This window comes from Propithecus coquereli, unplaced genomic scaffold (assembly GCF_000956105.1).
Source record: "Propithecus coquereli isolate 6110/MARCELLA unplaced genomic scaffold, Pcoq_1.0 Scaffold377, whole genome shotgun sequence".
Lineage (NCBI taxonomy): Eukaryota > Metazoa > Chordata > Mammalia > Primates > Indriidae > Propithecus > Propithecus coquereli.
The window spans coordinates 156,821-169,979 of NW_012149474.1; the positions used below are offsets into that span (position 1 = coordinate 156,821).

Sequence of the window (13,159 nt, forward strand, 5' to 3'; positions counted from 1 at the left end):
CTCCCCTCTGCCCAAGGTGGTGCCCGGGTTCTTTGTCCCTGGCTTCAGAGACAGCAGGCGGCACAGGTGCCATGGGCCAGAGCTGGCTCAGCCTGCGGGCAACAGTGCTGGCTTTCCCGACTGCATTCAGTGCCTGAGAAAGTGCTGAGGGCAGGAGCAGTCCTGGGGGCTTCCTGGAGGCAGAGCCACTCGACAGGGAGGCTGGAGGGGGGTTCACGTGCACACTATACACACCAGCATGTGTGCACACAGCTCTGCTCCCTCACACCAGCTGGGGGTTGGGCCCTGGCAGGGCTCAGCCGGGCTGCCCCACCAGAGGTGGGGTGTAGAAGGGTGGGCATGAGGGAGTAGACACCACGGCCTTGCCGCCCTGTTCCGGCCACGTGGGATGGGGATTTCTGCTGCCGACTGACCCCAGCAGCAGGTGCCACAGCCTTGGAGAGAGCCTGCGCCCAGACATGCCTCACGTGCCACCTGCAGACGGCGAGAAGCTGACCAGTGTGACTGACGGCCAGGGTGTCCGGGCCGCACCGTCCACACAGAGGGCTGAAGACTCCAGCGAGAGTCTGGAGGAGGAGCAGGCGGTGAGCCGCGTGCAGGAAGAGCACGTGTGTGCACGAGCACACGAGACCCCGCGGCCACCTGTGGCCTTGGGAACCTGTCCGTGGGTGTGTGGAAGCGTGTGTGGAAGCGGCACGCGGCGCGGCTTGTCCGTGGCCCCAGCACCAAGTGCGGGCGATGTGCTGGCCTGGAGCTCCGGGTCTGGGGTGCATGGACGTGCTGGTGTGTCGCCGTGTGGGGTGGCCGCGTGTCTGCCTGGGCAGGTGCGCCGTGTGCTGGGGGGACGTGCTGGGTGTTGGGAGGGGTCTTTGCACAGCTGCATCCTGGGGTGTGTGTGGCGGGGTGACCCCTCCCTGCCCCTCGAGCCCCAACCCTGCGGCCCTTTCTCTCCTGCAGCCCGAAGGCCAGGACCCAAACATGCTGTTTCTGGCGGCAGCTGGGAGGCCGCCCCCCCTGAACCTCACCCGTCAGACACCCCCATGGCGGGAGGAGGTGAGCTTGCTGGGCCTGTGGAGAACCGGGAGGTGGGGCAGAGGCAGGGCTGGGCCGTGCAGAAGGTAAGTCCTGCCCACCCCGCAGTACAAGGGGCAGGTGAACCTGCACGTGTTCGAGGACTGGTGTGGGGGCGCCGTGGGCCACCTGAGAAGGAATCTGCACTTCCCGCTGTTCCCTCACGTGAGTGCCGGGAGGGGGGTGCAGGGCGGGCAGGAGCCTGCGGTCGGGTTTAACGCTGTCGTCCTCGTCCCGCCAGATTCGCACCACCGTGAAGAAGTTGGCCGTGTCCCCCAAGTGGAAGAACTATGGGCTCCGGATTTTCGGCTTCATCCACCCAGCGAGAGATGGTGCGGAGGTGGGGCTGCTCTGGGGGAGGGGTGTGCTGAAGAGCCCCACCCCCCTGAGCCCTGTCTCATGGACCAGGCGACGTCCAGTTCTCGGTGGCTTCAGATGACAACTCTGAGTTCTGGCTGAGCCCGGACGAGAGCCCGGTGGCCGCTCAGCTTGTGGCCTTTGTGGGCAAGGTACCCCCGCCCCTGCCCCATCGGTCTTCACCTGGCCTCCTGCAGCTCGGCCACTTGTCCCCTCCAGCCTCTTGGGAATGGGGACCCGGTGGGTCTGGTGCCCCCAAGGAGAGGGTGGACCACCCTTGCTCTGTCACCCCCCAGACCGGCTCTGAGTGGACGGCACCTGGAGAATTCACCAAGTTCAGCTCCCAGGTGTCCAAGCCCAGGCGGTGAGTGGGTGTGCGTGTGCCTGCGTTCGCTTGTGCGTGCACGCGTGTGTCTGTACACACGGGCGGGAGGGGGCGGCTGCGTGATGTCTCCTCACCCCGTGCACACTCGTACACACGCTGTGCAAACGCCACTGTCCTCCCGAGGGACCAGCCCTGCAGGGTGAGGGGGCCACCCACCCCCTTCTCTGGGCTCTCCACCTACCTGGGGTTCCTGGGCCTGGTGGGGACACAACCCCCGCTCCTCGTGTCCCCAGGCTCATGGCCTCCCGGAGGTACTACTTCGAGGTGCTGCACAAGCAGGACGACCGAGGCTCGGACCACGTGGAAGTGGGTGTGAGTGCTGCCTCCCTCCCTGGAGCTTCCCGGGACCCTGCTCCAGCCGCCTCCTCCGGTCCCTGCTCCCCGGGAGCTTCCGCTCCAGCCAACAGAGCAGATGCCCAGGGACGTGGGCCTGAGGCCGGGGGCTCTGCTCTGCCCGCTGAGGTCTCAGAGCTTCACTGAGCACTGACCCGCGTGGCGTCTGTGGAAGAGATGTCCGGTGGGGGTGTGGAGGGGAGAGTTTGGGGTGGGGAGTGCAGATCAGGACCACAGCAGGGAAACGGACCAGTGTCTCTGGGGGCAGAGGGGCGTGGTGGCCAGGCCAGGCAGGGCTTTGTCCCGAGAAGGAGGCAATTGGAGCTGCGTTGCAGGGAAAACCCGATGGCCGCTGTGGAGAGGGACGGTGGCCTTTGGTCCTGAGCCAGGGAGATGGCCGGAGGGATGGACTCCCTGGACCTAGGGCCTGGCGGGGTGGGGTGGCTGGGCAGGGGCTTTTGGCCCCAGCCAGTGGGACGTTGCACGTGTCTGGTGTGGGGGGTGTCGCCCCTGCTCACTTGGGCTGAGGGCCCAGGCTGGAGACACAGGTGTGAAGGGACTCTGAGGGCCCAGGATGAGCTGGGGGCAGAAGGGCCCACGGCAGCCCCAGGATCCCCAACGCGGGAGGGTGGGAGAGGCACGGGCAGGCCTGGGAAGGGGTGCTTGGTCTGGCTCTCGGAGAGCCAGCGGTGACCTCAAGATAGAGTGGGTGGGGTTGGAGGCCGTGACCACGGGCCAGGAAGATTTTAGGAAGTGAGAGAGGCCAGGGAGCGTGGAGTCCGGCCCTGTCCCGGGGCCCTCAGCCTTCGGGACTGCCTCCCCTAGCCTCCCCACTGCCCTTCCCAGGACCCAAGGCCCTTCCACAGACCCTCCGAGCTTCCTGCATCCTTTAAGGGAATGTGCCCGTGAGTCCCCAAACCCCACCAGAGAAGACCCCTTCCTCCCTGGCCTCAGCCGTGGTCCTGCCTCCAGCCCCCATCCTCTCTGCCCCCCAGTGGCGCGCTTTCCTGCCCGGCCTGAAGTTCGAGGTCATTGGCTCTGCGCACATCTCCCTGTACACAGGTGCAGGCGGGCACCTCTGAGATAGTCTCTGGGTGGGGGGAGTGGGGTGGAGGGGGGTTCTGAGCAGCCCTGGGAGCCCAGCATTTCTCTGCCCCCAGACGAGTCCACCCTGAAGATGGACCACGTGGCCCATGTCCCCCAGTCTCCAGCCAGCCACGTGGGCGGGCATCTGCCGCAGGAGGAGCCCAGCGTAGACATGCTGCGGCCAGACCCCAGGGATACCTTCTTCCTCAGTGAGAGGGGGCCCGTCGGGGGCGAGGGGAGGACCTGTGCTCTGGCCACTCTGTGACCGCCCCTCCTGCAGCTCCTCGGATGGAGCCCTCGAGCCTGGAGGACGTGCTGGAGCCCTGCGCCTATGCCCCCACCTACGTGGTCAAGGACTTCCCCATCGCCAGATACCAGGGACTGCAATTTGTAAGACCCGGGACCTGGGACTCCTGTCTAAGCCTCCCCTGAACCTCCTCCAGCCCCTTGGAAAGACTGCCCGCCCGCCCCACGCCCTCTGCCCCGCCCCCAGGTGTACCTCTCCTTCGTTTACCCCAACGACCACACCCGCCTCACTCACATGGAGACGGACAACAAGTGCTTCTACCGCGAGTCTCCACTGTACCTGGAAAGGTAGGCAGTGGGTGGTCCAGGAGCGGACGGGGCTGGGGCCTTGGCTGGTGGGTCTCTGATGCCCCTCCCCTGCCCAGGTTTGGGTTCTATAAATACATGAAGATGGACGAGGAGGAGGGGGAGGAAGATGACGAGGAGGAGGTGCAGCGCAGAGCCTTCCTCTTCCTCAACCCTGATGGTGAGCTCCCCCAGTGCCCCCAGCCCTCACCTAGCTGGGCGTGGCAGTCTCAACCCATGCTCTCTGCAGACTTCCTGGACGAGGGGGAGCTGCTCGACAGTCTGGAGCTGACGGAGCCGTCCCCACCGCAGAGCGGCCGCCTGTCCCCCGCTCCTGTGGCCCCCACTGAGGCCAGAGCCACCCCTGCCCAGCCAGCACCTCCCAGCCCCCAGGACGAGCGGGACCGGCGGCACTCCCGGGCCCTGAGCTGGGCTGCCCGGGCCACCCGCACCTTGCCTCTCTTCTTGGGCCGAGCTCCGCCCCCCCGCCGGCCTGCAGCCCAGCAGCCACCTCCAAAGGTGTATGTGACCAGGGTGCGGCCAGGACAGCGGGCATCCCCCCAGGCCCCTGCGCCGCGCAGCCGGCGCTGGTCTCACTTCCCTGGCACCTTCCTGCGCCCCAGGCCTCTGCCCAGAGTTCAGCTGCGGGCGCCCCCGCGCCCACCCCGGCCCCAAGGCCGCAGGACCGGCGGCCCCCAGGCCCCACGGCTGCGACCCCCAGCCCGGGTACAGGCCTCCCAGGAGGGCTGGGAGGGCCAGGCAGGCACGCTGGGACCCGTGGTGCCCACAGTGGACTCGAACTCCTCGTCTGAAACACGGCCTGTGACCTCCTTCCTGAGCTTGTCCCAGGTGTCCAGGCCACAGCTGCCCGGGGAGGGCGAGGAGGAAGAGGAAGGGGAGGATGATGGGGCCCCCGGCGACGAGGCTGCGTCAGAGGACAGTGAGGAGGCTGCTGGCCGGCCCCTCGGCCGCTGGCGGGAAGACGCCATTGACTGGCAGCGCACGTTCAGCGTGGGCGCCGTGGACTTCGAGCTGCTGCGCTCCGACTGGAACGACCTGCGATGCAACGTGTCTGGGAACCTGCAGCTGCCTGAGGCTGAGGCCGTGGACGTGGTGGCCCAGTACATGGAGCGGCTCAACGCTCGCCATGGAGGGTACGGGGCACGCGGCTGCGGGGGAGACTGGCCTCGGACCTTCCCTGGGGCTCAACAGTGTGCCGGTGGGGAGCCCCGGACCCTCCCCCAGTCTTCCTACTGCCCAGAGCCTCATCTACCCTTGGGGGCCTCCCAGGGCTGGCTCCCCTGTCCCTGTCCCTGCAGGCCCCACTTCTGCCACCCTGGACCTGGGCCCAAGGGTGGAGCCTCAGAAGGCAGCATCAGTCCCAGTCAGTTGCTGGGCAGATGGCCCTACTGAGGGGCCAGAAACAGCCCAGGGTGAAGCCCAGGACCTCTGGGCCCGACTCCAGGGGAGGTTCAGAGTTCTTGGCCCCTCTGGTCCCCCCCAGGATCCAGTCCTGTGTCCACCGCATGCAGGTGGGGGAGCAAGGGGGCTAGTTTGGTCTCTCAGGAGGCCCTGTGGCATCCTCTAAGAAAAGGTGGTTTCCGCTGGGCACAGTCTTGAAAAAGTGGTAGAATCTGTATGGAGACGGTGGGGACCTGGGGCAAAGGCCTGCTGCAGGGGAAGGAGGCCAGGGTGGGGGGGGCGGAGGACGGAGACAGAGCCATGCTCAGGACGCATTTTTCTCGTGCACGATAGGTTTTGAGCAGGGTAGGAGTTTGACTCATGTGTGCCACTGCCTGGGGGAAGCCTGGGATGGTGACTGACAGGATTGGACCCCAGGGCTGGGGGTTGCTGGATTCTGGGCAGCTCAGGGGCACACCTGCCCTTGGTCTATGCTTCCCAAGAGCGAGCAGCTCACCGTCCCCTGGGCACGAGGGCACCTGTCCAGCCAGGGTGGTCATGGCTGTGCCCCCCCCTTTGCCCATCTGGGTGCAAAGGTGTGTGTGGCCCCAAGGAGCAAGAGTGTAGAGGGAACTATTTGGGGCAGAAAGTCCCCAACACTTGGTGCGAGCATGGTGGGGATGAGCAGGAGTCGGGGGGAATTTGGACTCCTCAGTGGTCACCCCGGGGCCCCCAGGTGAAGGGCACTGGTTACCCAGGGAGGGAGTAAGGCAGAACGAAGGCCAGACCTTAGCCTAAGGCAGGGTCCTGTGCTTTAAAGATGAGGAGAGGCCTCTGCTTGGGGGCAGAAAGGAGGGAAAGTGGGGCGCTGCGCCGGGCAGGACGAAGAGAAGGGCCGGGGGCTGGCAGCCGGTCCACAGTCTCCTCCATCAGGAGAGCCCTGCGCTGGTGCCTGGGGCAAAAGGAGGCTCCTCAGCACCCTGGCAGGGGCCACCGCAGGACAGTGGGAAGAGGGAGTCTGCCACCCTCGTGAGGGCCAGCCGTAAGGCCACAAGGGAGGATCTGCTCAAGATCCTGGGATGCCCTTTAGGGCACTGGAACCTTGTCCCATGGGCGCTGCAGAACACCTGAAGGTTTCTGGGCAGGGGAGTAACCCAACAGGCCAGCGAGTCATAACCATTACTTCGGACGTGAGTGGGGGCCAGAGGCCCGCCTGGGCTTGGGGATGCTGCCCAGTGCCGTCTGCCCTACTTCCTGCCGGGCCTGGGGAGGTGTGCTGCGCGTGGCGGGGAGGGAGGCATGGAGCTGTCCCGCCCACCCCCAGTGTGCTGAGTTTCCAGGGCTGGTGGGGAGACCTACAGGGAGAACCGGAGTTAGGGTGCAGGCTAGAAGCCCAAAGCCCTAGTCTGGGCCTGACCGCCCCGCCTCGCAGGCGCTTTGCGCTTCTGCGCATCGTGAACGTGGAGAAGCGCCGGGACTCCGCGCGGGGGAGCCGCTTCCTGCTGGAGCTGGAGCTGCAGGAGCGCGGGGGCGGCCGCCTGCGCCTGTCCGAGTACGTTTTCCTGCGACTGCCTGGGGCCCGCGTCGGGGACGCGGAGGGAGAAAGTCCCGAGCCCATGCCCGCCGCCTCCGCGCGCCCCGACGGCCACCCGGAGCTCTGCCGGCCACTGCGCCTGGCCTGGCGCCAGGACGTGATGGTGCACTTCATCGTGCCAGGTGGGCAGGCGGGGTGGGAGGCCACCTGGGGGGCGCCCCAGAGACCTCGTGGGAATGGGGACCTGAGGCCGGCGAGAGGGCATGGGGCGGCTGGGATGAGGTTCTCCGGAGCCGGGCCCGCAAGGGCGAGTTGGGGTCGGCTCAACGTCCGCGCCCTTCCTCCAGTGAAGAACCAGGCGCGCTGGGTGGCACAGTTCCTGGCGGACATGGCCGCGCTGCACGCGCGCACCGGGGACGCGCACTTCAGCGTGGTCCTGGTGGATTTCGAGAGCGAGGACATGGATGTGGAGCGGGCCCTGCGCGCGGCACGGCTGCCCCGGTAACGCGCCCCCACCGCCTGGGAGCACCCAGAGCATCTTTCCTGCCCCGGGAGGTGGGTTTTCCTGACCCGCACCCCAAGGCTCAGTGCCTGCGACTCCCCCCCAGGTACCAGTACCTGAGGCGAACTGGAAACTTCGAGCGCTCCGCCGGGCTGCAAGCTGGAGTGGACTCGGTGGAGGTCCGTGGGCCGACGGGGGTGTCAGGGAGCAAGGGGGTGTCAGGGAGGAGAAGGCGGGGCTCAGACCTGCCCGACCTGCAGGACGCCAGCAGCATCGTTTTCCTCTGCGACTTGCACATCCACTTCCCGCCCGGCATCTTGGACGGCATCCGCAAGCACTGCGTGGAGGGCAGGCTGGCCTTCGCACCCGTGGTCATGCGCCTGGGCTGCGGGAGCTCCCCGGCGGACCCGCACGGTAATGCCCCGAGGGTCCCCGCCCCGCAGTAATGCCAGGGGTCCCTCCGGCCACGAAGGCAGAGCCCCCTGTAGTGCCCAGGACCCCTGCCTCCTCCCCCAGCCCCCAGGGCCTCCCCAGTCCCCCAGTCTGAGGGGCTCCTGGGCACCAAGAGGTGACACGGAGAGCCCCGTGGTGGTGGGCCCTTTGGGGAGGAAGCCTGGCAGGACCTGGCGCTGAAAGGCACCCCCTTCCTGGCCCCAGGCTACTGGGAGGTGAACGGCTTTGGCCTCTTCGGGATTTACAAGTCAGACTTTGACCGGGTTGGAGGAATGAACACTGAGGAGTTCCGAGACCGGTGGGGGGGCGAGGACTGGGAGCTGCTGGACAGGTGACCACCGCCCCCACCTCTGGTCGGGGAGGGGTTACAGCCCTCAGGCCACTACCGCCCTCTCTGGTCTCAGGCCACTACCGCCCTCTCTGGTCGGGGAGGGGGTTGCAGCCCTCGGACCACTACCGCCCTCTCTGGTCGGGGAGGGGGTTGCAGCCCTCGGACCACTACCGCCCTCTCTGGTCGGGGAGGGGGTTACAGCCCTCAGGAGCCTTATGCTGAGGACCTCTGCCCCCCCATCCCCCAGAATCCTCTGGGCCCAGAGACCCCTCCCTAGCCCTGGGGTCCTGCAGACAGCTTTGACCCGATCTTGCCCCATCCTATAGGCCCTCTGGTGGCCCTGACCACTCCCCCCCCCACACCCCGAGCCCTGAACCAGGGTCCTGACGTGCCCCTGCCCTCCCCCAGGGTCCTGCAGGCAGGGCTGGAGGTGGAGCGGCTCCGACTGCGTAACTTCTATCACTACTTCCACTCCAGGAGAGGCATGTGGGGCACACGCAGCAGGGGGGGGGCCCGTGAGGCTGGATCCTGAAGACAGGTGACCCCTCCTGACCGGCTAGATTCCTGGGGCTGCTCTGAGCCCCGACCCAGGGCCCCGGCAGGGCTCACCCTAGGGGCGCAGCCACCACCTGTGCCCACCCCTCTCTGGCCTTCCGGGGGCCCCCTGCTCCACGCCCCTCCCCAGAGAGGCAGCCTTCACAGCAGGTGGGGGCCTGGCCTTGGTCCCCACACTCCGCGATGATTTCTGTGAAATTTTGCCGTAGCGATGACATTGTTTTCAGGATTTCCGAGAGTTCTGTCTGTTCCGTTTTTTATTCAGAATGAAATGAAATATTTTTTTTAGTTCTGACTTGTGCTCTGTGCCTTGTTCTCTTGGGAGGGCAGAGTCCTGGACCCCTGGGTGGCCCTGGGTGCCGCCACCTCCTCTGGACACGCCCTCTCGCTCACCCCACCCTCCACTCCCAAGACCGCTGGGCCCCCGAGGACGGGGTTTCTTCCGTCCTGTGCCTGTGCAGTCTGGTCTCTGGCCTCAGACGGGCAGGGCCTTCCCACACCCAGCAGAGAGCAGGCGGCCACCTCCCAGTCCGTCCTCTTTGCTCTGAAAACAGAAGCTGGGTGTCCGTCCCACCCCATCCAGTGCGGTCCCGTGCGGGGCTGGGGGTGACCAGGACTGCTCCACCCTTGGGGTCTCAGCTTGTTCGCAGCCTGGGAGGGAGGCCAGCGCTCTGGACTTGTGTGGGTTCCTACGGCTGCTGTGACAAGTGTCCTAAAATCCAGGTGTCAGTGGGACGGTATTCCTTCTGGAGACTCTAGGGGCCGTGTGGGAGATCCCTGGCTCAGGCCCCTTCACCCTCCAAGCCAGCAGTCAGCGTCTTCCTCGCTCTCCTCTCTGATTCCACATCTCCTGCGACTCTGCCCCTCCGGCCCCTCTCTTATAAGGACCCCGAAGACCACTGTGGGCCCAGAGGACCCCGATGACGTCCCCTTCGCAGCATCCTTTACTGAGTCACATCTGCAAAGCCCCTTTGCCAAGCGAGGCCACGGCCACAGGCTCTGGGACCAGCATGCAGGGTCACGTGCCACCACTCACGCTGGTGGAAGGCAGCCCGCGCCGTCCCCGAGGCTCACCTAGGCTGCATTCTCGGGTCATCCTCGCCGTGGACGCAGCGCAGCAGGAAAGGTGGAGCTGAAGGAGGGGCCGGGTGGACACTCCAGTTTGGCTCCAAGAAGGTTCTAGGAGAGCAACGCTGGCAGGGTTGGGGAAGGGGCATCGGTTCCGTGGCTGCGGATACGGGTAGACATTCACCCGCGTCACATGGGCCCCACAAGTCCTGCTGGGCCACAGGGAACAGGCGCCCCAGGGTGGGACCCGACCCACTCGCCACCTGCCCAGCGGTACTGCCCACTCCGCCCTCAGTGTCTGGTCCAGGCGGAACTGTTTCCACTCGCAGGTGCTTCACGACGAGAAAAGAGCCAGCCTTGGGTTTAGCGACACATACCCACCCAAGAAACCGCGGAAACGAGAAGAGGCGCGTAGATGACAGGCAGAAGCGTGCACGTCAGAGAAGGCATGAGGAACAGAAGGAAGCAGGAGCAGGTTCCACACGCAGTTCCGTGTGATCGGCGCCGGCTCACGTGTGCTTTGCTCACCTGCGTGCACCTGTTTCTGCAGCGTCCACGTGTGTCGGGCACTGCGGGAACAGCGGTGAGGAGAACAGACGGAAGTGCTGCCCCCCAGCAGCGTGGAGAGGGTGGGGGCAGTGGGACGTTTGAGGGAATTTTTTAAAAACCAGTGGTAGAAACAAGGAAATACAAATCATCTGACAGCACCTGGGAAAGAAATGGAAGAGAAAAATAAAATCTTTACAAAATTAAAGCCACTTTAGCAATTTCAAAAAATAAGAATAGGCAGAGTGGAAAGCCCAGTGGGGAGCGCAGGAGACACGCCAGAGGGAGCGCACGAGGGGTCAGAAAGGCGCGAGTGCGGAGGTGACCCCGAGACGCCAAAGGACGCGGATGGGCCAGAAACACAGCAGAAGAAAAGTTTCCAAACTACACACAGGCCAGAGTCTAAAGATTGAAATGTTGATGCCAAAAAGTTACCGGGTGTCTGGAGAAAGACCCCGTGGGCATCAGACGGTGGGAGTGAGTCGCCCACCTACCCGGGGAGGGCCGGGTGGGATCACCAGCCGGAAGTCGGGGACACCTCTGCCGAGGCCAAAGGGCACGAAAGCGGTGCCCAGGGCCACACAGCCCGACTCCGCCGACGCCACCGAGCTCAGAGCGCCAAGCATTCGGGAGCGACCAAGGGTGGAGAGAAAGCAGCAGCTCCCGAGCACTGTGAGGACAGGAGAGGACTCAGGCACAGGGGACAAATCACAAATCTGTTTCGTTTAGTGAAACAAGACTGACCCTAAACCACGGAGAGAAGACAAGCAGCGTAATCCTCCTCTCTGGCCCATACCCCTTGAGTGGACCACCAGGGACTCTGCCAAGGCCCCCCACCCCGCCAGCTTGCCCCCAGGCCACTCCTGTTCTGCTGCCACTCAGGGTCACTTCTGGAAGCCTAGAAGCCTTGTAGAGCCTCAGTTTCCCCACCTGTGAGGCGGAGGTAGTCGTAGCTCTGCCCTCCCAGGGTTGCGGCGAGGACAGAGGACAGTAGGAACACAGTGTGCCAGGCATGCCACTTCCCTGCCGCAGTGACGGCGCCCACTGGCGTGGGGGAGCAGCTGCCGCTCTCCAACCCCTGCCACTGCCGGCCACCATGGGGCACACCAGCCACTGCCCCTGTCCCACTGCTCCCCCTGCCCCTCTACCCGCTCCCCCATGGAGGCTGACGATCCTGGGAAAAGCCGCCCACCTACTCCCAACATGTTTCCCCTGCCAGGATTTGGCCATTGGCTCCAGCCACTCTGCTCCCTCTGGGGTCCTTCAGTGCCTTTTGGGGACCTCTGGAGAGCAGCCACCACGTCCCTGTGGCCAGAGGCTTCTACTCTGGTCACCCTGAGTGGCAGCGTTACTTGTGGGCGGCTGAGTTTGGTCACATCGGTGCCCCGTCAGACCCCAGGGGGCTCCCAGAGACCCGTCCCCAGACAGCCGGGACGGCCCTGGAAGAGCTCCGGACACGTCTGTGAAAGGACAGGCGACGGTGGACAGGACAGACGGCCGCCGTGGGGACTGGGGCGTGCGCAGACGGATGGCCCCGCCCCGCCCCACCCTCAGCTACCTGCAGTGAGGGCACCAGGCAGGGGTGGGGGCCCAGGGGTTGGAGCCGCCCCACCCATAGCCCAGGGTTGGAGCAGGGGCCACACTGCCCCTGGGCTGGACTTGGAGGTCACGCGGACCTCTCCCCACCCCAGCCCTGCTGGCTGCCTGGCAGAAGACTGGCTTCCGCACACTCCTGGATTTTGTTTTGGAAGATGACTTTGCTTTCCACTTCCTCGCGCCCTTCTCCCCGACCTCCACCTCCTGCTCTGTAAGACCCACCATGCCCCCCTCCACCTGGGGTCCGACCTGGAGGCTTGCCCTGCGCCCCTGCCCTCCCGCTGGGCGCACCTCAGTGGCGTGGTGCAGCCCCTCCACCCGCAGCGGAAGTCCCATGCGCCAGCCCCGCCCTGCCCATCCCCAGCTCCTCTCTGGGCGGGAACCGCCGCCGGGGGACTCGCCTGGCACTACTCACCCTTGGAGGCCCCCAGCTCCTGGTCCTGCTGGCCACCACAGGTGGTCCAGGCCCTGCCGCTCACACGGAGCCCTCTCCTCTTTGCTTCCTAAGCTCCCTGGGTGACACCTCCATACTGCCACCTCCTCCAGGAAGCCCACCACCACGCCTCCTCCCTGTGCTTCCTCCCCAGCACTGCTCCAGGGAGGGGGACACTCGGGGACCACAGAACTGAAGGCCGGTCACGGGAGTTGGGCAGGGCTCCTCCCAGCCCGGGGCTGGCGGGGAGGCGGGCTCCACAGTCATCACCGGCCTCAGGCCACAGCGGCAGAGGAGAGAGCCCAGGTTTGGCTTTCCTGGGCGCTGGGCCGCAGAGATGCAGGAACCCACGGGCTGCCAGGCACCTGGAGACCCCTCGGGGCTGCGGCAAACCAAAGGCCCTCTGTCCCCACATGGCCTGGGCCGTCCACGCGACACCCTCTCACAAGCCCCTTGGGCTGGCTGCCCTGTCACACTGCCCAGGTGGGCCCTGGAGGACCTGGCGGAGGCGGGCCCCGGCCCGTGCCAGGTGTCCGCCTCCAGGCCTGCTCTGTGCCGCACAAACTTGTCTCCCGGGATTTTTCCACACGAAACCCATCTCCCAGGGAAGCAACCGGTCTGATGAGCTGGGCGTTCCCACTCCGCCCGGCGGGGTCCCCAAAGCCCTGTCCAGAGGCTGCCCGGCACAGCTGGGCCCGGGATGGAGCCCAGGACAACTCGACCGGCAGCAGTGGTCTCTGGAGTCAGCCAAGGGCCTGGTGGGATCTGGACCACTGGCAGGGTAGGCCTCCCGCCCCACCCCGCCACCCCCACCTGCCCCGGGGACCCGCCCCAGCCCTCACCGTTTAGGGGACCTCCCCTTCCCCTCTAACACCCTCCAGACTGCTGATCCCTACCCTCTAGCTGCTCCTCCTCGG

General features: G+C 65.9%; 2 protein-coding genes across 3 annotated transcripts in view; both read left to right on the forward strand.

Annotated features, from left to right (window-relative positions):
• Window positions 1–8,894, forward strand: part of B4GALNT4 (beta-1,4-N-acetyl-galactosaminyl transferase 4) — a 13,735-nt gene extending 4,841 nt beyond the window's left edge. Inside the window, exons 2-20 of one of the 2 annotated variants that reach the window (XM_012651946.1) lie at window positions 481–584; window positions 958–1,053; window positions 1,141–1,236; window positions 1,313–1,403; window positions 1,480–1,580; window positions 1,725–1,792; window positions 2,047–2,125; window positions 3,142–3,208; window positions 3,307–3,441; window positions 3,513–3,622; window positions 3,726–3,826; window positions 3,904–4,004; window positions 4,074–4,977; window positions 6,657–6,940; window positions 7,106–7,259; window positions 7,367–7,439; window positions 7,521–7,674; window positions 7,918–8,044; window positions 8,453–8,894. In XM_012651946.1, coding sequence (XP_012507400.1) covers window positions 481–584; window positions 958–1,053; window positions 1,141–1,236; window positions 1,313–1,403; window positions 1,480–1,580; window positions 1,725–1,792; window positions 2,047–2,125; window positions 3,142–3,208; window positions 3,307–3,441; window positions 3,513–3,622; window positions 3,726–3,826; window positions 3,904–4,004; window positions 4,074–4,977; window positions 6,657–6,940; window positions 7,106–7,259; window positions 7,367–7,439; window positions 7,521–7,674; window positions 7,918–8,044; window positions 8,453–8,576 — 2,969 coding nt within the window. In that variant the 3' untranslated portion in view covers window positions 8,577–8,894. Of the gene's footprint in view, window positions 1–380; window positions 585–957; window positions 1,054–1,140; window positions 1,237–1,312; window positions 1,404–1,479; window positions 1,581–1,724; window positions 1,793–2,046; window positions 2,126–3,141; window positions 3,209–3,306; window positions 3,442–3,512; window positions 3,623–3,725; window positions 3,827–3,903; window positions 4,005–4,073; window positions 4,978–6,656; window positions 6,941–7,105; window positions 7,260–7,366; window positions 7,440–7,520; window positions 7,675–7,917; window positions 8,045–8,452 lie in introns of those variants that run through there. The other variant, XM_012651947.1, reaches the window with a different exon arrangement.
• Window positions 8,895–12,920: 4,026 nt separating this feature from the next.
• The window catches only part of PKP3 (plakophilin 3), a 10,009-nt gene continuing 9,770 nt past the window's right edge, over window positions 12,921–13,159 (forward strand). Inside the window, exon 1 of the mRNA XM_012652035.1 lies at window positions 12,921–13,023. Within this exon, the coding sequence (XP_012507489.1) occupies window positions 12,943–13,023 (81 nt within the window). The 5' untranslated portion in view covers window positions 12,921–12,942. The remainder of the gene's footprint in view (window positions 13,024–13,159) is intronic.